Here is a 27,786-nt window from a genome sequence, read left to right on the forward strand (position 1 = left end):
TGAACGAACCAAATTTGCACATTTTAATGTAGGTATTAAATAAAATAAGTCCCTCATATACATACATCATTCTGATTCACATGATCTGTTCTTATAAGTATCACAATAATAATACTGAAATTGTGCAAAGAAAGAATTCAATCCCACTGGAATATAGAGCTTCTGCTGTGTCAGGTGGTGTCTTCTTTGGAGCCATTCATCATCTTCTCTTGTTCCTTCTTTAAAACCGATTGTACTAGGAGTTCATCTAGTAAAATTTCGTTGTCTAGCAATTCAAAGCTACCAGCTGGCTGGAATAAAAAAAAATGGTTAAGCTAAATACAAATAGTAACTACAAGAACCACAACGCCGCATCCGCATAACAAAATCGAAGAATAAAGTTAATTTCTATCTATCGAAACAATACGTTAGGTAGTCAATCTAACCTCATATAGGTAGACCGCCGTAAGCTCGAACCGCACAATACAACCTTTTTACAATAAATGCCCCAATGAAGAAACTTCCTTGATGCGCTGTATTTGAATGGATCTGATAATTTATAAATGCGATAATTTGTGTTTTTTCGCACTTGTATTTTTGTGTGCGCTGGAATTAATTTAATGAAATTTGGTATGCAGGTAGCATATTTTTCACGCGAGCAAAGCCACCGCTAAATCGCTATTTACTTATATGTCAATAATACCAACCTGTTGAGCGCTGACAGAGCGAGCCATTAGCTTTTGCAAATATTTTGCTCTCCGATGTTGCTCGCGAATGCTGCGCAAGCGATCGAATTCGTCCATATCATTGTCGGGGTCGTCCCCCGTGTCACCGCCGTCTCCATCTATTTCATCCACTGCAAAAACAACGAAGTAAGTTTCGGCCGTATTGCCTAACTTTACTGACGCTCGCGATCGCAAACAATTGACTGTTATTTGATTGCGATCGCGAGCGTCGGAAACATTAGGCAATACGGCCTCTGGCCTGCAGAATGGTTATGAATGTTATGATATTATTCGAAGAGGTCATCCATAAAGTACATCGCACATTTAGGGAGGGGGGAGGGGGTCAATACAAGGTGTCTTAAAATGAATTCGTTTAAATTATCTTGAATTTGCTTTACGGTGAAGGAAAACATTGTGAGGAAACCTGCACAACAAACCAGCGAAGCAATTCAACGGTGTGTGTGAAGTTCCCAATCCGCACTGGGCCCGCATGGGAACTACTGCCCATCATTCCGAGAGGAGGCCTGTGCCCTGCAGTGGGACGTATATAGGCTGGGATGAACTTGAATTACTCTGACTAACGGTTTTCAAACATTCTATCCGTTTCCCAAAATACCCATTCCTTTTTTAACTTCCGTTTTTAATCTTTTTATTTTGGAAACGGTCAGTTCAGGATTAGCTCTTTTTGGAAAATGGATATCAAGCCAAACATAAATTTTGGGAACCACGTATACCTATAATAAAATGGATTATTAAAGAAATGGTAGTGACAGGAACGGTTTTTTTTGGAAAATTGTGCGTTGAGAAATGGATAGTATCTATAATGATCCGAAACCGACTGAATACTGTAAACGGTTGTCAGTTTTTTTTTTTAATTGATGTTCAAACTGTACCGCGTTAAAAGCCTGACTACATTTTGAAAACCATTTATTCTTCTTTCTTCCAATGCCGAATCGGACTTTTTGCACACCCGTCCGCTCAGTCCATACCGCTCATTATCCTTTTTAGGGTTCCGTAGCCAAAGTGGCAACAAAAACGGCACCCTTATAGTTTCGCTTGTCTGTCTGTCTTTCTGTCCGTCCGTCCGCGGCTTTGCTAAGAGACTATCACTGCTAGAAAGCTGTAATTTTGCACGGCTATATGTAGCATGCAACTATACTGACAAAAAATTGAAAAAAAAATTGGGGGTTGTGAAGACGATTTTTGATTCAGTGATCTGTTTGCGAAATATTCAACTTGAAAGTGCATATTTTCTCATCCACCCTCTTATAACCCGTCCCCTTTTAAAAGCTAAACTTTTGATTTAAAAATTTAGAAAATATTCATGATGGTAGTAAGTTAAGTAAATCAAACTTACCAGGAAGACTATAACGGCTATGTTTGCTTGAGAATTATTAGTAGACTACTAATAATTTACTCTAAGCGCAAGTTATATAAAAATATACCTACTTAAACTAGGAAAATTCCGTACAAAATACAAAATCTTTAGAAAAATATGAGGTAAGTACTTGTTTAATACAGATACTTAGTATGATTTTTTCGTAATGGCTACGGAACCCTATTCTGTAGAGTGTGGAGCTACCCACTAAGAAATTCGAAAATCGAACTTTGTATCGTACCGTCTCTCTCACTCTCGTATTAAATAATATAAGCGTAAGCGGGACCGCAAGATACGAAGTTCGAAGTTTGCACTTCGAAGTGCAAATAAAAAGCAAAAAAAGTATAAGGTCTGAACATGTCTGACACGCTCTTAGCCGTTTTTTTTGTTGGAAGGCGGGCATAAGAGGGACTTGTAAATGGGCATACGCAAGGTCTGGCTGCCGGCGGCGCTGAGCGAGGGCCCGACGTCGCTGTCGAGGCGCGGGCGCGGCTCGTCCGCGTCGGCCGGCACGCTCACGAACGACGGCTGCGTCGACATCGACAACGCGGCCGGGCTCGTGTTGCCAACTGGCCGCGCCCAGTGAGTCGGCGCTGATGACGACAGTCGGGTGCCTGGAAGTTAAACATTTTTTTTTTTAAACTGACCAGCGATTGACCATCTCAGCGTTTCCTAAACTTTATTGACCCTAGTCCGGACGATTAAATATTCGAGCGTTTCCACCGCCTCATTTTTCTGGTCATATTATTTACGAATTGGCTGTAGATTTTGATTTTTCAATTATTTGTTAGAGTTCTTGTATTTTTACCGGATAACTAAAAAAAACTATCAGAATATTCGGCCATTTTTACAGAAGTGTCCAGAAAAATTACTGTTGAAACGGTCAAATTTTAATATTTCTCTATCGTGACCCACCACAAGTTTTTTAATCCTCCAAATGAAAACATACCTACAGGGAAAATAAGAAACACATTGCAATGTCCACATGTGATAAGCGTGACGACCACCACGGAGCGAGCGTTTGCATTGACGCAAAGGCAACGCATCTCTTTGATCTTGAACGTGTATGACTGTATGATTAATTGGATCGAAGACAACGTTTCGGACCCGATATTATATTTTCGTGGTCTGGTTGGTACCGAGGCAATGAAGTAGCGATTCGTCATAATACTCTTTTGAATCTGAAAGTCACTTCGCATTTACTACCGGCGCACGCCGGAGTAGTTGGTACTCATGGGCAGCGGTGATCATTTCCCATCAGATGACCCGCTTGCTCGTTTTCCTCCCTCTCATAATAATAATTAAAAAAACGCTCAGCGCCCGAACATATTCTCACAAAGTTCCATATCTCAAAAACGGCTGAACCGATTTTGATAAAACATGTCTAAGAACTATCGCTAGAAAATCTGCTTTCAAATAAAAAAACACATTAAAATCGGCGCACCCGTTTAAGAGCTACGGTGCCGCAGAGACACACATACACACACACACACACATTGCGTCGGTGTTTAAATATAGCTGAGTCCCCTCGCCCATCGCGAGGCGCTCGATCCAGTAGGTTGGTCGGAATTAGGAATTAGTGACTCCTCGGATATCGGAGTCACAGTATATATATATAAAATATTTTTTTTGTTCGCGCTGTATCTCGATCGAATAGCTAAAAATAACGATTCTGAAAGTTCCGTATTATCATCAAATTTTTAAATAATTTATTGAATCAGGCGCAACTAAATAATTTATTGAATCAGGCGCAACTTTGCGGAGGTCCATATCAATGAAGTAAAAGAATTCTTTTAGTTCAATCATATTTTTCACCACTAAAAACGCGCGCTTTATAAACGGCAAATATTCAATTCAATTTATTCCGATAACAATTGACATTGTGTTGGATATTAAAAACTATGAGATATACATATATAAACAAACAAAAAACAACAACTAAGAAACTGGTAGAACGATAGATAGGTACATATTTCTTACAACTAAATATAATTGAAAACTATCATTAATAAAATCACTCACATCCTAAGCTTACATCATAAAACCACTTACACTCCGTGAGCTCTTAAAAACCTTCGGATTTTAGAAGCATGCTTCGGATATTGACGGTGGCTGGACGGTATTTATCAGGTCAAGATTGATCACCGCGGTACGATGCATACCGGGCTGATATTTAACGGCATGGCTTTCAATGTACGTGTACACGAAAAACATGGTCGGTGTTTCCATGTCGGTATTGTCCGGGCCGATAAAGACTGTCACTTCACATATCTCCGAGCCAACAAAGGTTCGTTAGCTCTAAGCAATATGAATCTGCGTTTGATGACACGACAAATTCAAATTTACTCAGAAGGTTAACAACCCTTAAATCCAAGTTCGGGGTAAAATGAATCAAAGGTTATGCTAACCACGGAATGTTTATTCGTATATCGTGTCAGCTCATGTTTTCATGTCAAAGCATAATTAAATTAACGAACTTACTGCTTTTATTCGTGTTCCGAGTGGGGACGTTAACTGGTTGGCTGGGCGTAGGGGGGCCATTTGCAAATAAACTCATTGCCGTAGGTCTGAAAAAAAAATTTTTTTTTTTCAAGTTTCCAAGCCATACCAGGAATCTGGTGGGTTATTATGTTATTAAATAGCATTCTGTACCTACTTCCCGCTGTGCACTGCGCGCAACTAATTGGTCGTAAGTAAATGTCTTCTAACTGAAGAAATTCGTTCTCAATGGAATATTAGACGTTAACCAGCGTGAGTCGAAGACACGCGAACGTTTATTTATTTGCTGATTTTCAAGGTTAACAGTTGGCGTTCAGAACACGCTTAGTTCAGTCGCTCGAAATACAAGTAAGTGGCTCTGATATCGAATTACACACATCAACAAAAGTTTTAGGATATCTACTCATTATCCCTAGACAAATTTGATGTTTTGTTTGACTCAGTAGTACTTAATATGCCTATATTGAAATATTCAAAACTGTCTAGGGATAAAAAATACCTATCCCTTCGCACTTTTAATCAGTGTAGGTACTATAATGTTACGAAAGTTAAACCAAAATTCATCATCATCATCATCATCATCATCCCAGCCTATATACGTCCCACTGCTGGGCACAGGCCTCCTATCAGAATAAGAGGCCAAACCAAAATTATTGTACATTTATTACAAACAAACTAGACATTATATGGTGTTATCGGAAGTGTAACTAATTTATTTGGCGGATACTAATCACCGGTGTCGCTTCCATTGTTGCACAACACAAAGCGTGAGAATAATAAATGTCAAGCATTACCTCGATTACATTATACAGTCGCGGAATGGCTACTTCTGTTTAAAACGACTGGACAGTTTTCTAGAACTAACAGCAGGAAAGCAAAAATTACCATTAGATGAATAACTAGATTAACAAGAACTTGAAACGACAGCTATTTTATTATCACATCACATTTTGCAGTTGTTGGTAAAGATAGCGCTTTGAGATACCGCACCGGTTATATTGTATAGTGTTAGTTTTCTAAAAGATAAGATCTAAGTACCTATTTGTGTTGTAATCATGACATGCAGTCATCACCACATCACCTTCAGAGACTTAACAAATATCACCTCTTTAAACAGGCAAGCAGTCAGTAGAGTAGTAAACTAGTGGCGGATAAATACCTATGAGAAGCGTCGCGTGAGATGCATTATGATATGACCTTCTAGTTTATAGCCAAGGGCAATTGCATTTAAAAATCCCAACGCAACTATCGACTACCTAGTATAACATAAAGTAGTAACTTATCAAAGTACCTACCTACTTATTCATATTATATAAATTATTAGTTAGACGAACTTATTTCCAGAACAATACAGGTCCAACTAAAAAAAGGTATATTAGGTACAATAAAATTAAATAAGCTAAAACTATAATAAATCTAAAAATGGACCCTGCGGCATGGTACCAAAGATGCTGGCAGCATTTCCTCGTTGGATCGCAGACTGATGCGTTGAAAGAGGAAACTGCCAGCTCTTTGGTCTCCTGTGGTATCTCTGAGTCTCTTTGATAGATCTTTGAAGAGACTCAGAGCGCCAGGGCCCCACAGACCAAGAGTCTTAATATTTCATATTCAAAAATAGAAATCAGGATTACCTAAATCCCACAGATAGAGGTTATCATAAAATTTCAGGGTACGGGGAGGTAAATGTCTAAGGCACAAGTAGGAATAGGCCTGCTTCGGCCGCTTGTAGACGTCCGTTGTTTTCACCGTACAACGGACCTTTTTTGCGGTGTTGTATAGTTTCGTCGCCGGACAAGTGTCCGGTGCATGAACACACATTCAGGCCGCTTGTAGACGTTCACCGAACAACGAACCGTTTTTTTTTGCCAGACTTGCGGTGTTGTATTGTATGGCTTACATGAATGTGTGTACATGCACCGGACACTTGACCGGCGACTTAATTGCCCGGTGCATGTTCACATTCATTGTAAGACATACACCGCAAGTCCGCCAAAAAAAATAAGGGCCGTTGTCCGGTGAAAACCACGGACGTCTACAAGCGGCCTCTTTGTAACCATACAACACCGCAAGTCGGACAAAAAAAACGGTCCGTTGTCCGGTGAAAACAACGGACGTCTACAAGCGGCCTTAGCCGTTTCGTAATATCAGCCGAAACATTTATTACATTAAACGCCTGATAATATATATATTTTTTTTAATTGTCAGTGTTTGTCAGTGCCAAGGTGTAGTAGTACGGTTGCTATGGTCACCCTACGAATAAATATTTATTCGTAGTGGTCACCTTTAATCAAGATTATGTTTAGCAGGTTGACAGTTTGACGCAGTATGTCATACTCAATTGGTAAAGCAGATTATCGCTCTACTGAGCAAAGGAAAATAGATCTTAAGGTGACGAACCTTTTTTTACTCCGACTGTACACATATCTATGTGAGGACAACAATGATTCCATAAACTAGTTTAATAGTTAGTAGGTACTTAAAATAACGACTTTATCTTGACGATCTTGCATCATTCCGGGGCTGTTAAACACACTTACGTCAAGTTCTAATCAACACAGACAACACAGTACAAACATGCTGACACACTCGTGAAGCACAGATGAGTCAGTCTTTCCTCTTAGGACATAGCAAGGTTCGCATCGTTGATAAGCACGTGTTTGAACAATATGCACACTATAGTCGGAATAACGTGTGGCATTCTATTTTGCCAATCTAAAACCGTTCAAAATTGTTTGTATATGTAGATTTGTCAGTCTGGTTTTATCAAATTACTTAGCAACATCGTGCCCGATTTCTTTTAAATTACATTATTTGAAAAAACTATTGGAAAGTAATAAAAATTTGCATACCTACACAACTTAAACTCAATTAAATTTTCATCTAGTGGTCCAAGTTGACAAGAATAATTAGAGCTCTTATTTTCCACTAGATACTCTACTTGTATTACAAATACGGCACAATTGTTGGCACTTGAACAATTGTGATTGGCTGTGATTTAAAAAAAAATGGTCCCCATGTCAGTTAAAAATGGTATTAATGGTTATTCGAATTGGTAGCATGGTAGTCGCGCAGGAAAACCAAGGATTAAATCCATTGTTTGCTCCACAACACTAATTATAATTACGTACCTACCTAACAAATGAAGTAGGTACCTATATAATTTTTTTTTTATTATTTTACATCTATGATTACCTGTTATCCGGTCGCTTTCCCATACTGGTGATTGTAGCTTGCTCATCGACTTCCTCGATGACGTCATTGGCAATCTTCATGCTACCGCCTCCCGCGGTAGCGGGTTTGTTCAGAGTTGGATTACTGGCTGATATTGTGAAACGGCCCACTGCAATAAAAATAGGTACATGTCATTAATAAACCGAGACGAATACCTAACGAATAGTTAAGTCGCTTATTCACAAGGCGTACTTAACGTCGTCGGCGCACTTAATATGTTATTGGCAAACATCCTCCCACAGTCCCACACCGCAACGGTGTCAATGATCTAACTCACTTACGTAATGCGTGATCGAGACACATCAAAAGTTCTCGATTAATGCACAGTTCAAGGTGTTCTTTGGGTTTTGCCGATTGGTACGAAAAAGTTTGGTACGATTTAAAATAACGTCATTTTTTTCTCAGTAAAATTCATACTCATCGGTTTTTATTGGTGTCTCACCTCCGTCAGTTTGCACCTGGCTCTGGTTAGGCGTGGGTGGTTGTCGCTGATCTTCCTTCGAGAATAGTCTCTTTAACATGGATGTCACGGAGTTCGTCCGCGTGATGGGAGTCTGCTGGAGCGATATCATGGAATTCGTAGAGCCCAAACCCATGGAATTCCTATCTTCCTTCCGCCCGCGTTTACTGCCCCTCGAAACGATGAAATGAATGCCCGACTGTGCATCGTCGTTCATTTGAAGTTGCTGTACGGACCAACACAAATAAATGTTAAATTAAAATTAAGATAAGACAAATACAAGAAAGACAAATTATTAATTTGGAAAGACACAAAAAAAGATTTCATGGAGCACAGATAAGTACTTAAAAAAGTATTTTGCAGGGATGAAACGACATCAGTGCATGACAAAACAAAAGAAACATTGAGCTTTATTTACATCGCACATTTTCAGTTCAAGATACATCAAGAAAGGGATAGAATAACAACAGTAATTAAAATCACATTTACCTCACTATTTTATAAGAAATTGTTAAAAGAGAGCAATATTAACACATTTTTATTTGCGATGCAACATTTACTAACACGCTTTGGGTGGCGCATGCTTTAGTCAAGTTAATATGAAAATGCTATGTTTTTCAATCAGACAAATGTTAACAGAAATAGTATTAATATGACAATAAAAAACCCGGTAACCGTGGTTAGATATTATTATGGACTTATAAGAATGGAAAAATTAGGTACACACGTTTATTGATTCTGTTACGTTAACGTAGTTAGGTGTTATGTTATGATGTTAGTGTAAATTAGTTTACACAAGTACCCATTGTGTAAATACATAGTAGTCAGAGTAATAAATAAGCATAAAATCAGTTTCGTAGGCATTTATAAATATGATTCGTTGACGTGTTTTAGATTTAATTAAATCATATTTTCTGTTTTAGGTTAGGTACCTACTTTATTTTATTTCATTGATCAAAAGGGAATATCCTTTACCACACCGAGGAGATCCATAACCGTATCTCGAAAACAATGCAACAGTACCAATATAACGGTTGCCTTCCCAATGGCAAATAATAACCATAAGTCCATAAAGTAAGTACTGCACATTAAAAATAGATAGACGGCATAGTTTCTTGCGAATCTGTTAGTGACAAATAGGGAAAATAAACTAAACAAATATTGTTTGGCGACCCGTAACACCGACACACTGCCAAGCTCCACGTATAGTCCGAACGTGCAGCATGCTATATAATTAACGCGTCTAACCTCGGGCGGGGCGAACTTGTAACTCACGGTGTGAGAGGGGGCCATCTCGTCCATTTTGACGGCGGAGGGAGCGATGGTGACCATGCTGCGCTGGCGCGGCGGCACGGCCACGCGCGCCGTCGACGGCTCGGGATGCTCTTCCCGGTTGTTCTCCGTCGCTATCGTATATGGTAGCTCCGAAGGGAACACCTCGTCCCAGTACTGATCTTTGATCAGCTCCGGATGCTCGTGGTGCATTTCATCCACAATCATGTATGATACCTGGAATTAAATCGCAAAATTCATTGCTACTCACATCCACATTTTCTTTAATCGTTTACCAATCCAAATGCATTCAAATTAGTATGTTTACCTGTAAATCTCTGTCAATCAACCAGTTGACTTCAAAATCATCGTCGTCTTCACCGAAAGGGTTTATTAAAGACTCTGCTACTTTTAACCAGCCCATATAAAAGAAAAATTCTAATGTACTAAATATTGGAAAATATAAGTCTATGTTAACTATATAGACAGAGTCACTCGTAGTGTGCAGTTTGTTATCGACCCACTGACTGCCTAAAGCGGATGTAATAAAATATGAGTATACGGCTATTGTAACTACCTGAAATAAAATGAATTTTCGTTAATAAGTTTAACAAATTCAACCTTGTTTAATACCTAAGTACATTAAATTTGTTTTTATGTATTAAGGCAATATATTAAGTACAATATACTGCCCTTTTAAGCCAAAAGCCGCCGTTTCAAAAAAGCGAGTTATTAATACTATTGTGCAGCATTCTGCATCACATCACATGGTAAAAAATAACTTATTACTTACTAGTGGTTTTTTTTAAATAGCACCTTTTGGCAGGATACTGCCCAGTATACAAGTACATACCTGAGTATAAACAAGAGGTACACTGATTGTGTCGTAACTGAGCAATAATCCAGCTTGTCCTCTGAACTTATTAAGTTCATCTACAATTGTTTTGACAGCGAAGTCATCTCTTACTCTGCCCTCTTTTCGTGCTCTTGTCACAATACTCGCTGCCCAAACAATTGGCATCCTAAAAAATACCATATAGGAGGTTAAAAATGATGTAATTCTTACTCGTAACTTAGAGGCAGCGATCCTAATAACAAGTGACGGTACCAGTGTTTAGATGGTTTAGGAAATTTGTCGTTCAGGTTTTCCATAATAACTTTCTCATTTTCGAGAAGAAGGCCTGCTTCCACGAAATTGTCCAGAGTGGGAAACCGCTTTTTGACGCGGGGTGAGATCATACTTAGCACCATGGTAAGACAGAGACACACGTAGCGCACAATCGTTCGCCGCATTAGACGCCCGCGCTCATCCTGCGGACAAACTAGTTAATTTAGCACTGTATGATGAAGTCCTGTCTTATTTATACTCGTATTTTTAGGTGAGAAGCATTTGCTGAATAGTGACATTTTTAAGAGAGATCTTTCATCATCATCACATACCTATTATCATCGTAATATTTTAAACTTTCTCTACTTAAGTCTATTATAGCATCGCCTAGCTTAACGGTTTAAATTGTATTTGGACATTTCTCTACTAATTAGAAAATGCTTACCGAGATGCTAAATCATCTATCTATCCTATACATATAATAAAGCTGAAGAGGGTCGAACGAAAGTCTGTACATCTATACATACCCGTATAATAAAGCTACACACATGTACATGGCAGATATCCGAAAAAATGTTAGCTGGGGGTACATGGGGAGTTTACATATTTAGGTACAGTCGAGTTCATAAACTTGTGAGCAAAATTTTTATCAAACATATCTGAATAGGCTTCTTTCACATTTAAACGGAATATTATTAATTGCACATCAAATAAATAATTGCCTATCAATTTATTCTCATAATTTTTATACCTTTTTACATCAATTAAATTATTTCAATACAAATAAACTAACAGCCTTATTCATAAAAAGTTAAAGCCTCCTTGAAGGCCCGATGCTAAAAAACATGATTCATAAACGTCTGTTAGCGCTTATCAGTCGATCAAGGCTCTGCTAAAGTTAGAGGACCGTAGACCCTCCTTTACGAGGGGCACACTGAAATGATCGGAAATAGAATATTTCGGATTGAGTTACAATAAAACCTTTTTTAGAATTTGAATACTGGCCTCTTAGAATTTTAATGACATTCGAATAATTAAAAAAAATGTTTAAAAACTAAAACTATGTTGGTTTAAAGTTGACACGTCGTTAACAGTATCTCTTAGTAGCAAAGAGGTTAAGTACCTATGTAGAATAGAAACTTAGTAGTCTGTGGTCGTTAACAGAAATGGAGCTCACGCGTGAACATTTCCGTGCCATAATTTATCACAATTTTCGTCGCGGCTTATCTCAAGATAAATGTCTCAGCGAACTTGTTTCGATTTATGATGTTGAAGCACCGAGTCAAACGACAATATACCGCTGGTATGCCGAGTTCCGACGCGTTCATGTGTCGCTCAGCAGCACTGTTCCTTCTGCAGGTCGACCAAGAACAGCGGTCACGCATGAAAACATCGCTTGCCATTTTGGCACGTGAAAAGAGATAAATAGATATTTGTTCGCACGTTTTTAAAAATTCTTCCTGTGAGGGGGTGAAATAGGGGATGAAAGTTTATATGGAAGATCGTCATTGTCGAAGATAAATGGATGGTTCCTTATGAAACTTGGCATTTGGGTACGTGATAAGAGATAAATAGATATTTTTCGCGCGTTTTTTAAAATTCTTCCTGTGAGCGGGTGAAATAGGGGATGAAACTTTATATGGAAGATCGACATTGTCGAAGATAAGTCGACGGTTCTTTATGAACTTGGCATTTGGGCACGTGCTAAAAGATAAATACATATTTGTTCGCGCGTTTTTAAAAATTCTTCCTGTGGGAGGTGAAATAGGGGATGAAACTTCATATGGAAGATCGTCATTGTCGAAGATAAATCTATGGTTCTTTATGAAACTTGGCATTAAAAGAAATAAATAGATATTTGTTCAAGCGTTTTTGAAAATTTTACCTGCGAGGGGATGTTAGCAGAGGGGATGATGCAGTGTTAGCAGAGCCTTCTAAGCTCATGAGCAAAATGTACGCAATGAGGGGTAATTTTAGACGGCTTATTCACATGAAAAATTATGATTTTCAGATTTTTCTTATTTATTGTGCTATAAGAGCTACCTTTATGCAAAATTCCAAGTTTCTAGGACAGCCGGAAATACCCTATAACTTTTTCTGTTAAGGCAATTTGTATGGAAACACCTTTTTAATGACTGTTGCTTTTGATTGCCTTGACTTAGTAGAGGTTTGATTTTTTCACAGCTTTCGGGACTAATGACCTGAGTTTAGGGTTTTAATTTCAACTCGATACCTACCAAGATAAAGGGTCTTGACAGATAGACGAACGGACGGACAGCAAAGTAATCCTATAACGGTTCCATTTTTTCCTTTTTAGGTACGGAACCCTAGAAAACATTTGCTCCGGCGCTTTTCAAATTTCGACCTATTTACTTGAAAATATGGGGATGAAAGTTCTTAAGGAATTCCAAACAAATTACTAAATATAAGTATATTAATCGGAAATATGTGTAGCTATTGTTTATACATACTCACCCTGCGCAAACCTTTCTTTCCCGGGCCTTGCAGTAATGTACCTACTATTGGGATCACTGTCAGGTCGACGGCCCTGGGCTCATGCCCCATGTACCCTTTTGAGAAAGGTACCTACTCTACTTAGAGGTACTCGCAGTACTGGCCTTGATCTGACAACTTATCTCATTCAAAAAGTTCAAAGCGGAAGAGAGATAATTCGTTGAATTGACTGTGAACATTGCCATTAATGACACATTCACTTATTCATTGCCTTATCAAACAATTACTGACTAAAGTGACAAAGATCTTTTAACTTGGTCTGTTTCATTGAATTTAATCGTTAGGGGCCATTCATTTATTACGTAGATATGCATAGATCCGTCGAATTTTTTTATCTAACGTTATCACGTCTATTATTAATATAAATATAATGTTATTTAGAAAAGACTAAAGTACCAACTTAACGCCTCATGTGTCAAGATAAGATTGCGATTTCTCAAAAGTTTTATTTAATTACATAATTCTACGTAGTTAACCTTCAGCTGAATCTCTTGATTAAAGTAAATTAAAATTACTCAGACACACTAGCCCCTTCGCATCTCCACCGGACCTCCACAAGGGCAGCAGCCGCAGCAGAGGCAGCCGAAACCGCCAAGATAAGCAAATATGTACGAGAGCGACACTGAAAGTTTGTAGAACTGGCCACTTGTAAACAATATAATAAAAAAGTAAATTTAAATTTTGAAAATGGAACTCTGCCGATATTATTTGTTATTTGTTTTACAATTTGGCGGCTAATTGAAAATTGTCTGTGTCACGTCAACATGAATTTAACGCGAGAAAATTTTCGTGCAATGATTTTTTATGACTTTCGATGTCATTTAAGTCAACAAGAAAGCTATGATAGACTTCAATTGGCCTTTCATGATGAAGCTCCATCTCGTGCGACCATTTATAACTGGTTTAATGAGTTTAAACGTGGTTGCACTAATCTCACCGATGATCTGCGTGAGGGACGGCCTTCTACGGCGACGACTGAAAATAACATCAGTGTTGTGCGGCGTATGATAGAGACTGACAAAAGAGTGACGTATCAGCAGATTCGGACAAGCTTAGGCATAGGTATGAACAAATCCTTCATGAACATTTGTTGGTCAGGAAGCTTTGTGCTAGGTGGATACCTCATAATTTGACCGAAGCCCAAAAACTCCGTCGGGTTGATTGGTGCCGTCAAATGATTCAAAGATTTAACGGAGGTGACTCAAATTCTGTTTTCGACATACTTACGAGTGACGAAAGCTGGGTTTACTGTTATAATCCAGAAACCAAGAGACAGTCTGTTCGATGAGTGTTTCCTTTCGAGGAGTTGCCAACTAAAGTGAAGAGAGGTCGAAGCGTGGGAAAAAAGATGGTGGCCTCGTTCTCGGAAGGACAGGTCATCATCATCATCATGTCAGCCGAAAGACGTCCACTGCTGGACAAAGGCCTCCCCCAAGGCTCTCCACTCAGACCGGTCTTGTGCTTTTCGCATCCACCGCGATCCCGCTATCTTAACCAGGTCACTATGCGACAATTGTTTTAGAGGATCAAAAAACAGTTACTGCAGAGTGGTACACTAACAATTGTTTGCCACTTGTATTGGAAAAAGTTCGGGAGAAACGACCTCGAAGTAGGATCCTTCTTCACCACGACAACGCTTCGTCGCACACCGCCAGGCGAACGATCGACTAGCCGTATAGCCCCGACCTCACACCTTGCGATTTTTATTTATTCCCGAAAATAAAATAAAAACTTCGAGGAAAACTTTTTATGAACACCGAGGAAGCAGTAACAATAACACACTGATAAGTCGAATTTTGCCAAACATTTGTTGGAACTAAATCATTCTTTATCGGACTCAGATTCGTATGAAGTGTTACATTATTGTGGCAAGGGGTTTCGTCTCGATGTTTTAGAATGCATGGAGATAATTAGATACAACAGTATGGGGTCTATTATTAATGAGCAAGTAAATTTAGTTTGATCTCCCTTGCTACGGCTTGGATCTAATTTCAGCAATGGTAGTTAATAAAACATGCCTTGACAGTAAATAAATAAAAATCAAGGTAGTTTTGAAGGACGGTTTAAAAAAAATATTAATAATTTGTGGGTAGTTTTGTTTTGTTTCATAAAACGTATGTGGGTACTTGGGGAGTTACAGTGACAAGTTAAAACGGTGGTTGTGGTTCGTTAGTATAACAACTGGTAGCATGGTGGTTGTGTCACTCTGAATATGAGCTCTGGTTAAGTTCGAAACGCGTCAGTGTAGTGTGGTGGTGGTGATAGATGGATTTGTGTGTGTTCTTACAGTGTGGAGGTGGAGGAACTGCATGAACACGCATATTTTGCATAAGCTTAGCTATCGTAAGGTCGCGGGTGAGCAAGGAAATTCTTTTAGTTCATAAACGAAATAATCTATTTTCTCGTATAGCCAATAGCATTACATTCATATTTCGTAATATTGTGCCAATATTACGCGTTTGGCACATAACTACTGTCACTAGTTATTTAAAAATAGCTATGAAACGGCCAATTAGATTTAGGTAGTGCCACGAGAGTTGAAGTGAATGATTACACATACAGCTACACCTGATTACATAAAAGGAGAATGAATGAAATGAATGATTGCATGTCAAAATCCTGCTGTCATTACATGACATGTTCTTGTGTGCGTGACCTCTACCTTGGTGGCACTACCTATACAATACAACGCCAAAAACAACGTAAAAATGAAGTTAGCCTTGATGATTGGCTTATTATATTTTAACAAAAAGCAGTTCCAACATGTGGCTCACCTGACCGTGGACCGTGGCCGACACAAAAACGGCGATGGAGTCGGGCCAGGGTATAGATGTGTATTGATTCCACCATCGGTTCATAACCACTGTCACGTAGAAACCCAGTACGAAGGATAGCGGAATGACGTTGCCATGAAAACTGCAATAGTTTACCACGCCTTCGAATACCCTGTAAGTTGTATCTACTGAGTATCTACTATTTTATATCGGTACTGAGAAATATCAAAAGTACTTCTATTCATAATAGCGGCCTTAATGCCAAACAATGCATACAAATATGAAATATTCATAGAGAAGTAACGAGCATGCTTAATTAACAGTCGACTAAGTGTCGGCAATCGGCATGTATTTTAGCTATTGTATGCCGTTATCGGTAACGATGGTCGTGATATACAAATGTAAGTAAGGATTGGAACATAACTCTGAACTTAGTATTATAGCTATTAAAATTTATTATATCTATAGCACTGAGCAGTCCACACACCAATAAACTTGGTATACGCAGTCTAGTTTTAATTACTGCTCGTCAAACTCAAGCATTAATTTAAAGGCGCGTGGGAGAGATACTAAGTAAGGTGTTAGGTTTTTATAAACGATAAAAATTTCGCCAATAGCAAGTTTGGTTTGGTTTTCTTATTAGTGTTAAATTACAAGCATAAGTGTTAGTAATCATCGCAAACCAACAGAAAGTCTTTAGCATTAGGTAATATTTGTGCAAACACATGCTCTTTTTGGGCACGGCGGGGCGGTGACATAGTCTGTAATTGTTCAGTCGACCGACACACCGCACCCCTTTATTTGATGAAGTCTAAAATGCCAGTTCAGATTACTATGTGCATAAGCGAGAGTTAATAAAGTTAAAAAATAAAGCTGATTTAAATTAGATTTTATCTTAAGCGTATTAACAATAAGCACCTGCACAGCCACACGGTGAAAAGCCATTGCTTGTATTTGTATTACCTCTTTGAGTGCTCATCTAGTAGCAAACGATAGGTCAAATTTAATACGTAGTAAAAAAGTAAGAAACACAGGAGATCCAGCCACACAAGTTTGTAAATGCTTCCCCGCCATCTGGAAGAAGAGAAAAAGTTGTTGTAAAAAATCTATAAAGGTAAATCTGTTAAACTTTAAAAAAAAATACAACGGGTATGCTGGTTTAATTTTCAACATTTTCTGATTTGTTTGTGGAATAATTTTCATTAAGTCTTCTAATGCCTGAGCTGAGCGAGATAAAACACATAATGATTGGCAGTATAACCGACTGACGTCACCAAGGGATATAATAATATGGTGGTGATAAATCAGGCTAAACAGCAATTTTACTACAGCGTCAGAGATTAATCGGCTTATGTAAGTATCAGATGGGACGGTGTGTGACCGTACCACCACCACTTGTTTGAGTGAAGATCTAAGTTTCGATTTTATCCATGTTCTTCTAACAATACTACAAATACATTCATTACGAGTATTTCTCTTACCCGAGGACAGTGGATGTTGTATTAAAAAAGAATTAGTTTAGTATAACATTAAAGTACGAAAAATCCTCATTAAAAACCGTTATACATTGTAAAAAAAAAAGACAACCCCAATTGACGCTTGAATTACAAGTTTCAAGTGCATAAATGTTCACTAATTGTTTTCAAATTCGATAAGATAGCGACTTAGTAAGTTCTAATAGATAAATATTTTATCATAATAACCCTGTAAACTAAGATGTCATAGAAGTTTTGTTAGCTAGTGTTACATAATACTGTATTATATTTAAATCATCTATCTTCTTCTAATAAATACGACTTTTACGAAACGAATCAATGCGCAATATTAAATATAAGAGCGGGCTTTGTTCTATCACACTGATCGTGTTTAATGTATTGACCTTGTAACCGTGAGGAAGATATACTGCAGAGTTGATACCATGTCGCACGCAAGCCGAACGACCTACTCGTCTTTGTAGTTTAGCACAAGCAACGTGCATTCATAATTATAAGGTACGTATAAGTACCAACCATACACAACGAGTTATTTATGATTTCCGTTAACTTTAAGGGAACATTTAAAAGATGAAATGAAGTTAATTCCTCCAAGACCCTAGTTGGCTCCAGTAGCTCTTACTGTTAAAAAAACTAATCAAAAATTAAAATTAATAATTATTCGCAGTAAAACAGAATACAGGTACGTCTTTTTTAAAGTCCGTAACTATTTTTTTAATTCATACAAATTTAGAAAAAAAAAAAAAAAGTGCTTTTTTGCTTTGTTATTCTCATTTAATTACACCCGCGTCAAATCTTGTAACATTTTAACCTTAATGACTGAACTTATATTTTTGTGAACATCCTACTTAATATTATAAATGTGAAAGTTTGTGAAGATGTTTGTAGGTTTGGATGTTTGTTACTCAATCACGTCCAAGCCGCTTAACTAATTTAGATGAAATTCGGTATACAGATAGTTTTTATCCCGGAAAATTGCATAGTTTCCGCGGGATAGCGATAAACGAATACTACGCGGACGGAGTCGCGGGCAACAGCTAGTAAAAAAATAATAATCAAAAAGTTAAATATAGCCAGGTTCAACGAACCGTCATCTCTGTCGAGTTAACCCAAATCAAGTAAAACTCGCTGTACAAGCCTCAATTATCACGATTGTTATAGATAGAACCTGGTACTTGGCCGGCCCTAGTTATTATGTCGACGGCCGATCGTAAAATCCGCCAGATCATGAATTTCCTAGGCATATCATGAAACGCCGCCATTTCATGATTTGGCTAGTTCAGGCAGATCATGAAATTCCTAGGAATTATCGGATTTTGGAATGACAATTTCAAGCAAAATTAGTATGGAACTAGGACTTAGAAAAAATATTTGAAGTACATTTTGATGAACAAATAGCTTAGGTTAACGACTTTCATAGGTTCATAGATTCGTGATCAGGCGGATTTCACAGTTACAAAATGAGTCATATGAAAAACATATAGAAATAATAGTATCTTCATATATACTTTAGGAGTGAACTTTAAACATAAAGCAAAAACAATTAATATTTTAAGAATGCGGTATATATTGGTTATTTAATATCGCATCAGGAAGTCCCGTATCATTCATTAAGTACGTCATTTTGCAATGTATTCTACAACTACATACTCACGTTAACCTGACAAGAAAATAAGTTATCTGCTGTTTGCGATACGCACTTGATAATATTTAGCCAAAGATATCAGCTAACTGATGGACTTGGACATGAATGGCGGAAGTAAGTTAGCTAGCACGACGTATAATATTTAGAAATCTAATATTTATTATTGGAGAAAAATGAAAAAGCTAGCTTAACTAATAGTCTGCTTCTCTGTTTGGGTACAATAATTTAGAGCATTAATATAAAAGCACACATTTAAGCCGCGCGATGCGCGATGTACTTTTGTTCGTAGCGAACCTACTTGTTCTATTTTTTCATCACACTTGCTCGTCAATGACATTATTCCATACCTGTATAATAAAGGACAATGGCCTCAATTGTTCCCGCGGGAATTATGGATTTACGTATAGTTTTCCTCCCCAAGGGAGTTATGACTTAAGTTATTAGGTACGTCATTTCAGACTAAAGAGGTTTCAAGTCAGCCAATGTTTTATTTACATCTTTAAAACAGCTATAACCTAAATATACACCATAAAAATTTGCCACGCTTCATGAAACTTCGCTATTTTTATATTTTAAATTTATATCAATGTGTTTTGCTATAATTTTAGTAAATATTTTTTTAGCTTGTTGAAATGCCATTCGAATTCTAAACTAAACACGGTTCTTATTATTATTAATGGTAGACGACTCGAAAAAAGTGACAATCAGGGGGGCTACCACGAAATTCAAAAATCGAAGTTCATGCCGTGCTCCTGACGCTAATATTATTTAATACGAGTGAGAGGGACAGTACGTTACGAACTTCGATTTTCAAATTTTGTAGTAGCCTCCTGTATTGGCAGGTAGCCATATTTTATTCAGTTGTTTTTTTAGCGTCTTGCTTTTGTTGAGCTGTGAAGTGTTTGCACACACTAATTTAATTTTTTGCATTTTTTTCCTCGCAATGTGATGAAAATCATTGTGTATCACGAACCGGAAGAGGATTACAAATCACGTTAGTAATACCCTTCTTACACCCCTTAATGCACAATGTACAGTATAGTATAGTAGTTACTAGTATAACTAACTATGCATATACCTTTACCTATACTATGCCTATACCTTTTAAAGAGTAACGCTACTAAATGTACCTATCACTATCACTGAATTATCACTGACATACAACGCACATCTCAAACCATTAGAGCTAGAGACTTGAAATGAGGCAGATAACATTTCTTGAGGGTTACTACTAGGGATTTATATTTTTGTTTCTAGCCCAACACATTGCCGATTTTTTTTCAATATCAGCTGTGTCTTGCTTGGGATTATAGTTAAGTAATTCAATTAAATATAATCAACTTAAACAATTATTTCAATGTAATAGATAGATATAATCGTTAATTTTACTACCTACGCGATCGAAATGACGGGCAAATGTTAGATTAACATATTTTAATAGTGAATCCTTTATTGACTCGAAATAAATATGTAAATGTATATGAAAAAAATCTACTATCGTTATCACCATATCGGGTTTTAAATCCCAATACACCCGAACGTGTATTGTATGTAGATACTTACTCGTATAATAAACTACACGGTGATTTTTAACCGGTGATCAGGAATAACAAAAAGCGATAAAGGCGGTCATACTGAATAACTTTTCCCATGGGATCAATACGAAAATCGGGAAAAAAAACCCTGGTTTCATTCATTGAGGCTGATGAGGTGTTAATAAATAAAAACATGATTGTACTTATGTACAACTACAATAATGACTTTTTCATTGTTTACGTTTACAACAAATTTTAGTAGAGCCTCGGCCAGCAAAATAGTAGGTTACCTATGTTGACGAAAGTAGTATGATTTTATTTCATATATTTTAAATGTGTTAGTATAGTATTCTCGCAACACAATTACAATTAATCTTCATAACAACATAAACATAAAACCCTTTATTTAAGTGGACAAAGTAAGTAGAAAGAGAATAGAATCGATACAATATTGAAATGATTTTTATAATTTTCAGCCTGGAAATGGTGCAACGACCCCGTTTAAAGTGGGGAAGGACAATGCACTATTAACGGTGAATAATAGATATCCCTTACCTGGTAACGACCAAGTAAACCATGAATGAGAACTATTCACGTTTTATAGGCACGTCAGAAGTGTGTCACAGTTGGATAGAACTGAAGACTAAGGGAAGAAACTGAGGCGTGGTAGCAGAGGGTGTTTTGAATACTTCGTTACTAAAAATAGAATAATCATTAAATAACAGAAAAGTATTACTTTTCCTTAAGTAAGTGCATATTTTCGTTCAACACAGGCCTTAGACAATCGCAATGCCTTAGTTACGCTTGAAATAACAGTCTCTCTTCTTTAGATAACATGAATCTGCTTCAGTTTTGATTTTCGTAGGTACCTACCGGTTATACAATATGGACTGACTGAATGGAAGACTGCTTAGTTGTAGTAACTTCTGTAAAACATCTTTTACAAAACGAAACCAAACCATTACTGAAACTACATGGCCACTGCAGCTCTAGTGACCATGAACAGAATCCATAAAACTGTCACTAGAGGATTCATGATAATGATAACGAAGTGCGTATTTCAAGTGTGGTTCATGTCATAATTGTTTAATGTTGCGCATCTCAATGCGAAAGAACACTTTTGAAAGGAAAATAATTTATGTATTGTATTGTATGTATTTCAAGTGATATGTGTGTAAAACGTGGCGGTATTTTATTTGAATGCAAGAGATTTTAATTTAATTCAGGGCTTTTCCTAGAGATCCATAAGTCGTTTTGTTGACTCACCTCGGCTGGAGAAATGACTGCAGTAGGTAGTAGTAGCCCAGCCATATCGATTTGTTGGAGCAACGACCGTTTTGAGAGCTTTTAGCGTACCTATATTGCAGACTTCTTCCAACAGGAAGCATTATAACGATAGTGGATGTTCAATACTAAGATACTTAAAGTTTTTTATTTACAGATTCTAAGTATGATCACATTTTTGGAAACGTAACAAATAGGTAGGTCTTATATTCGCGAGTTTTCTGTGCACAAGACAAACCTCACTAATTTTTAGCCCATTTAGAGACATGAATTTAGTTAACTAACGTCGTTAACTTATGACTCAGAGGACAACTTCGATTTTTCATACTTTAGAACCCCTTTGAAACCTTTAGTAGGACGTCAGTAGGAGTGTTTTTGTGAGAAGTGAGTAGAAAATTATTTATCGAACAGCGATTCACTGTAATGGACCATGACCACAGCCTAAAGCGCCACAAAGGCGCCACACAAAAAAATGTTGCAAAGCATACATACAGTAACTAATTCGCCTTTTTCAGATAAAGCAGAAGAAATTTTTCAAGTTTAGCGGTTATTACGTGGGTCATGCCAAAAGAAATTAGATATTCAAAAACTACAAGGTTTATTATTTACTAGCTTTTACCCGCGGCTTCGCACGCGTTAACTATTCGGTCTGGTAGTTGCAATTGAAATTTTCGGGATTTTACAAAATTCCCCTGGAAAATTCCAAAATTTATATCGTAGTCTTCATTTTTTTTTTTTTTTTTTTTATTTATTCTCAAAGAAAGGTACATAATTTTATTTACATAACTAATTTCGCCAAACTATGACGTTTATTGGCGAATATTGCGCTCACTTAGAACAATTGTACCCTACTTAATTAAAACTTATCTACTTAATGTTTTGCGAATCAAATTTTTCTAGCAAAAACTTATTTAGTTTATTCTTAAAAACTTTAAGACTATTACAATCATTTTCCAGAGGAATATTATTAAATAATCGTGGAGTGATGTATATTCTCGTTCTCTTACCGTAATAATTATTAGCTTTAGGTTCAACATACCTATTTAGGTTGTGTTGTGAATAACTGTACAAAATTCAAGACTAAACCCAGTGCTGAAATTTCAATTTTTTTCCCTATCCAATTTCAAATTCAAATAATTTATTAAACTACCAGCGTTTTCGGAAAGACCATCATTGCCAAGAAGAATGCGCCGCAAAAAACTTGGCAGAAAGTCATTTTTTTTAAAATAAAATAATTACTTACAAATAAAATACTTAAAAACTACTAAAATACAAAATAATAATAATAATACAGGGATGTATGGGGTCCCTTAGTTACAAAACTATCCCGTGGGAATATCGGGATAAAAAGTAGCGTATGTGTTATTCCAGACGTCCGGCTACCTACATACCAAATTTCATGCCTCTAAGCCCAGCGGTTGTTATTTCAAGATTTTATCCCTAGGTATCCCATGGGAATATTGGGTCAAAAAGTCGCCTATGTGTTATTCCAGACGTCCAGCTACCTACATACCAAATTTCATGACTCTAAGCCCAGCGGTTATTATTTCAAGATTATATCCCTATACCGTGAGAATATCGGGATAAAAGTAGCCTATGTGTTATTCCAGAGGTCCAGCTACCTACATACTAAATTTCATGGCTCTAAGCCCAGCGGTGGTTATTTCAAGATTTTTTACCTACGTATCCCGTGGGAATATCGGGTCAAAAAGTCTCCTATGTGTTATTCCAGACGTCCAACTACCTACATACCAAATTTCATGACTCTAAGCCCAGCGGTTGTTATTTCGAGATTTTATCCCTATCCCGTGGGAATATCGGGATAAAAAGTATTCTATGTTTTAATCCAGGTTAAAAACTAACTTTTCGCCAAATTTCATCCAAATCCGTCCAGCCGTTTCAGCGTGAAGAAGTAACAAACATACTCACTCACTCACAAACTTTCACATTTATAATATTAGTACGATACGATTATTGCTATCTATTTTTTCGAAGTATTCAGCGTGAGCACGTATACACTTTTTCATCCGGCTAAACCACATGGAAAATGTCAGTGACCATTCTTCTTTGGGTGCCTCAGAAATTTCATAATTATAGGCAGCCAGGGCATCTTCTTTGGTTTCAAATCGCCTTCCTTTTATCTTTTGGAAACAGGTAAAATCACAGGGTGCCAGATCGGGAGAATATGGCGGGTGAGGGAGTATAGTGACATTTTTCGAACTAAAATAGTCGAGTGTTCTGGCAGAAGTGTGCGGGGCGGCGTTGTCGTGGTGCCAGAGCAGGTGCGGGGTTCCGGACTTTGGCCGCTTGTCACACCAAGCTGACAGCACCTGTGGAGCACAAACTGTCACATACCATTCTGAGTTGACAGTTCTTTGATCCTCTAGCACCACAGTCGCAATATGGCCTGTCTTGCAGAAAAATGAGGCAACTATTAGTTTCTGTGTGCTTCGTGCTCGGCGACATTTTGTTGGAGTCGGTTCATCTTCAAAGCACCATACCGTTGACTGCCGCTTTGTTTCAGGATCGTAGTTATACAACCATGTTTCATCACTTGTCAGTTTATCATACACAGTTTTCTTCTCGCCAGCATCGAATTTATTTATCATAAATTTACACCAATCCACGCGGCGGTCTTTCTGCAAATCGTTGAGTTTATGCGGCACTCATCTCGAACAACGCTTATGGTGGGACAGTTGTCCATGAATTATGGTTTGCAGTGCTGCTGATCCAAATGCCTAGATCACGCTCAAGCTCTACGTATGTAATTCGTCGGTTCCACGATTTTTTTCCACGGCTTGCACATTTTCTTGAGTAACTGCGGTTGGCGGTCGCCCCGACTTCGCCTCATCTTCAAAGCTCTCCCGCCCTCTTTTAAATTCAGCAAACCAATTAAAGACAGTTGCACGAGAACAAACAGACTCACCAAAAGTCGTGGCTTAAAGTTCAAAACATTCTTGGGGCTTTGAACGTTTTTTAAAGTCATAATAAATCATAACTCGAAAATCACGTCGACTAAGTTCCATTGTAACCGCAAATTCCCGCCAGAATCAATCAGAAAAAAAATATTTAAAAAAATATTACGCAGATTTCCGGAGTATTCCATTTTTAAATTTATAGCTATTTAATCAGCCTTCACGGTGGTGTATAACTGGCCAGTATCAAATCAATCAAACGAGCATGGAGTATCTAATTGACAAGATTTAATTTTTTTAACATCTGTTAATTACTACAGGAATCGAAAGAGTTTTGCCTCCTGAACATGGGGAAATATATATTATAATTGATTTCTCCATATTAAAAAAAATACAAAAAATTGAAAAAATATGTCTGAATTTGCCAACACTACCACAGAATAGATATGTTTCCTTTGCCTTTATCACCAGAAAAAGGAGCGGTCATAATTTTGATATTGTCTCTATGCAACGTCTACGTCAGATTTACGTGATCTTTTTTTTAAGAGACTAGACAAAAGTAATAGATCTATTGTGTCGTAGTTTTGGAGTTATGCCCTTTTAGAATAAGCACATCTTAAAAAAAATGTAATAAATTAATTAATAGTTGTAGCGAAATTTTAAAAATATCAGCGTTTTTCTCTTTTCAAACAGAATACAGAGAACGAATCAAATTATAGTCTTAGAAATATGAAATCTTTTGGCATGACCCTCGTAAAGTATATATTATTAAAGTGGATTAAAGACAATCAAACACAAAGGGGTTCAACTTTTTTGGTGACGGAGCCTCAAAATAGCCAGATGCACCTACTGGTTTTTTTTAATTATGGCCAGTAGTTTTGCGGTGCGCCTGGAGAAGCTTCGCGGAGCCCCTGGGCACAGAATATATAATAGTATTGACGTACCCTGGGCTTCGCGGAGCACACTGAGTAGGGCTTCATTGAAAAGGAAAATTTGCGAACTGTAGACAAATAGGGTAACATGATCCAGACAAATTAATTTTCGAATCTATGTTTTTATAAAATTAATGTATTTTTTTCCTTGGTCACGCTCACGCTACCCCTCCGGCGTCTTACGTACGTCAAAGTCGTAAAATGTCCAGGTGCCCAGGTTGTAGAATGACCAGGTAGTAGAATGTCAAGATCGTAAAATAACCAGGTGGTAGAATATCAAGGTCGTAAAATAACCAGGTAGTAGAATATCAAGGTCGTAAAATAACCAGGTAGTATAATGTCAAGGTCGTAATATAACCAGGTAGTAGAATGTCAAGATCGTAACATACTCGTAACCAGGTAGTTAAATGCCAGCAGGGCTACTACGAAACTCGAAACTCGAAGTTCGTATCATACCGTCCCTCTCGCTCTCGTATTAAATAGTTTAAGTGTCAGAGGGACCGCACGACACGAACTTCGAGTTTCGAGTTTCGTAGTAGCCCTGCAGGTGGTAAATTGATATTAATAGTACAGTTGTCAGGTGTGCCTCAATTGGTGCGAAGTGTATGCTGCATTGAAATCATGCACAGCTTTTTGGGGTTTCGTACCTAAATGGGTGCCAAGTTCAATGGTGAGTCCTGAAATTTATTTATAACAACTTAAAATATTTCATAAGAAAATATCATTTTGTCTCATCCTACTAATATCCAACTTCCTACTTACTAATATTATAAATGCGACAGTTTGTGGGTTTGTTTATTTGTTACTGCATCACGTCTAAACCGCTGAACCGATTTAGATGAAATTAGATATACAGATAGTTTGAGTCCCGAGGAAACATAGTTCCCGAAGCATAGCATAGTTCCCGCGGGATAGCGAAAAAAAATTCTACGCGGACGGAGTCGCGGGTAACAGGCTAGTAACTTTTATATTATAGCATTTATAGTCTTCGCAATTTGTAAAGCTGTAAGTTATTATTTTATTCTTCCGACCATTTGGCTTGCTGGTAGAAACTAGCCATCGATAGGGGTCTTCCAAGACTGTTTTAGTAGGTACTTAATTATAATTCGTATATGAGAACAAACCGTCAGAACTTCAATATATTATCCTATGAGACGAAATTATATTTTTATTTGTTTTGAACACGATAATGGTGATAAACAGACCACATACGGATAAGGGAGAATTTAGATGACATGTTTTTCTCTTGAAGTGTCTTGAAGTGTAAAATCCGAAAAAGCTAATGAAGCGTAAAGTAACTAACTACCGACCGACCATCTAACTTTTTCCAAATCCAAAGTTTGTCTTACCTGTACAAAAGTTTCAAAAATGTTCCAAATCCACGGCAAGTTGCAACCTCACCGGTGTAAGTTATTGTCATCTTGCTCTTATTTAATTTGTAACAGCATACAACACAAACATTGTTTTTTTTTATTACTTATTAACCGATGCAGCGCATCCCAAAGTTCTTAACTATCTGTATAAAGTGATAAATTATTTTAAGATTAGGCTGGCCCTTAATTTTTTTTACACTAACAAGTAAAAAGGTGTACATTTAATTATTTTAATAAAAGTTCGATAAATGCAAACGATTTTTTAACATTATCACACTGATCACATTCACGTTGATCCAATGCATGTTTAGGGAATAACCGAATAACTAAAATTAACTGCAGCGAAACAAATGCTGCAGCACTGCTTTGTTATTCGGACAGCATTAGTTTGTAGGTACATAAAAAATCAACACTTCCACTCCACTTCACGACCAAGCCGACACAATAATAATCCGACATGTGCGATGCGCCGGTGTGCGGCATAGGCTTACTAGCACTAGCACTCCACTCACTTCACTAACTACCACTATTAGCACTATATATATAGCATACACGAACAGACAAGAACAACGAAATCAACCACAGAACATTTTAAGTTGTTCTGTCTGTGATCGAACGAAACGAGTCATTGAACGAATACAACGAATGGATTAGCAGACGAAAATAAAA

The 27,786-nt window shown here is 37.4% G+C and overlaps 1 protein-coding gene across 2 annotated transcripts; it reads right to left on the minus strand.

Moving 5' to 3' along the window:
* Best1 (bestrophin 1) lies at window positions 1-27,715 on the minus strand. Of its 2 annotated transcripts, none has more exons than XM_074109004.1 (13): window positions 27,094-27,715; window positions 16,904-17,014; window positions 15,941-16,112; window positions 10,653-10,855; window positions 10,398-10,566; window positions 9,873-10,121; window positions 9,548-9,781; window positions 8,255-8,498; window positions 7,774-7,921; window positions 4,564-4,649; window positions 2,511-2,696; window positions 687-835; window positions 1-290 (listed from the first exon to the last, which is right to left on the minus strand). In XM_074109004.1, the coding sequence occupies exons 1-13, from the start codon at window positions 27,162-27,164 to the stop codon at window positions 171-173; spliced, it is 2,142 nt and encodes a 713-aa protein (XP_073965105.1). In that variant the 5' UTR covers window positions 27,165-27,715; the 3' UTR covers window positions 1-170. The 2 variants fall into 2 exon arrangements, with proteins under 2 accessions (XP_073965105.1, XP_073965096.1); XM_074108995.1 differs by having other exon boundaries at window positions 9,521-9,781.
* Between the last annotated feature and the right edge of the window lie 71 nt (window positions 27,716-27,786).

Source organism: Choristoneura fumiferana, chromosome 2 (genome assembly GCF_025370935.1).
Source record: "Choristoneura fumiferana chromosome 2, NRCan_CFum_1, whole genome shotgun sequence".
Classification (NCBI taxonomy): domain Eukaryota; kingdom Metazoa; phylum Arthropoda; class Insecta; order Lepidoptera; family Tortricidae; genus Choristoneura; species Choristoneura fumiferana.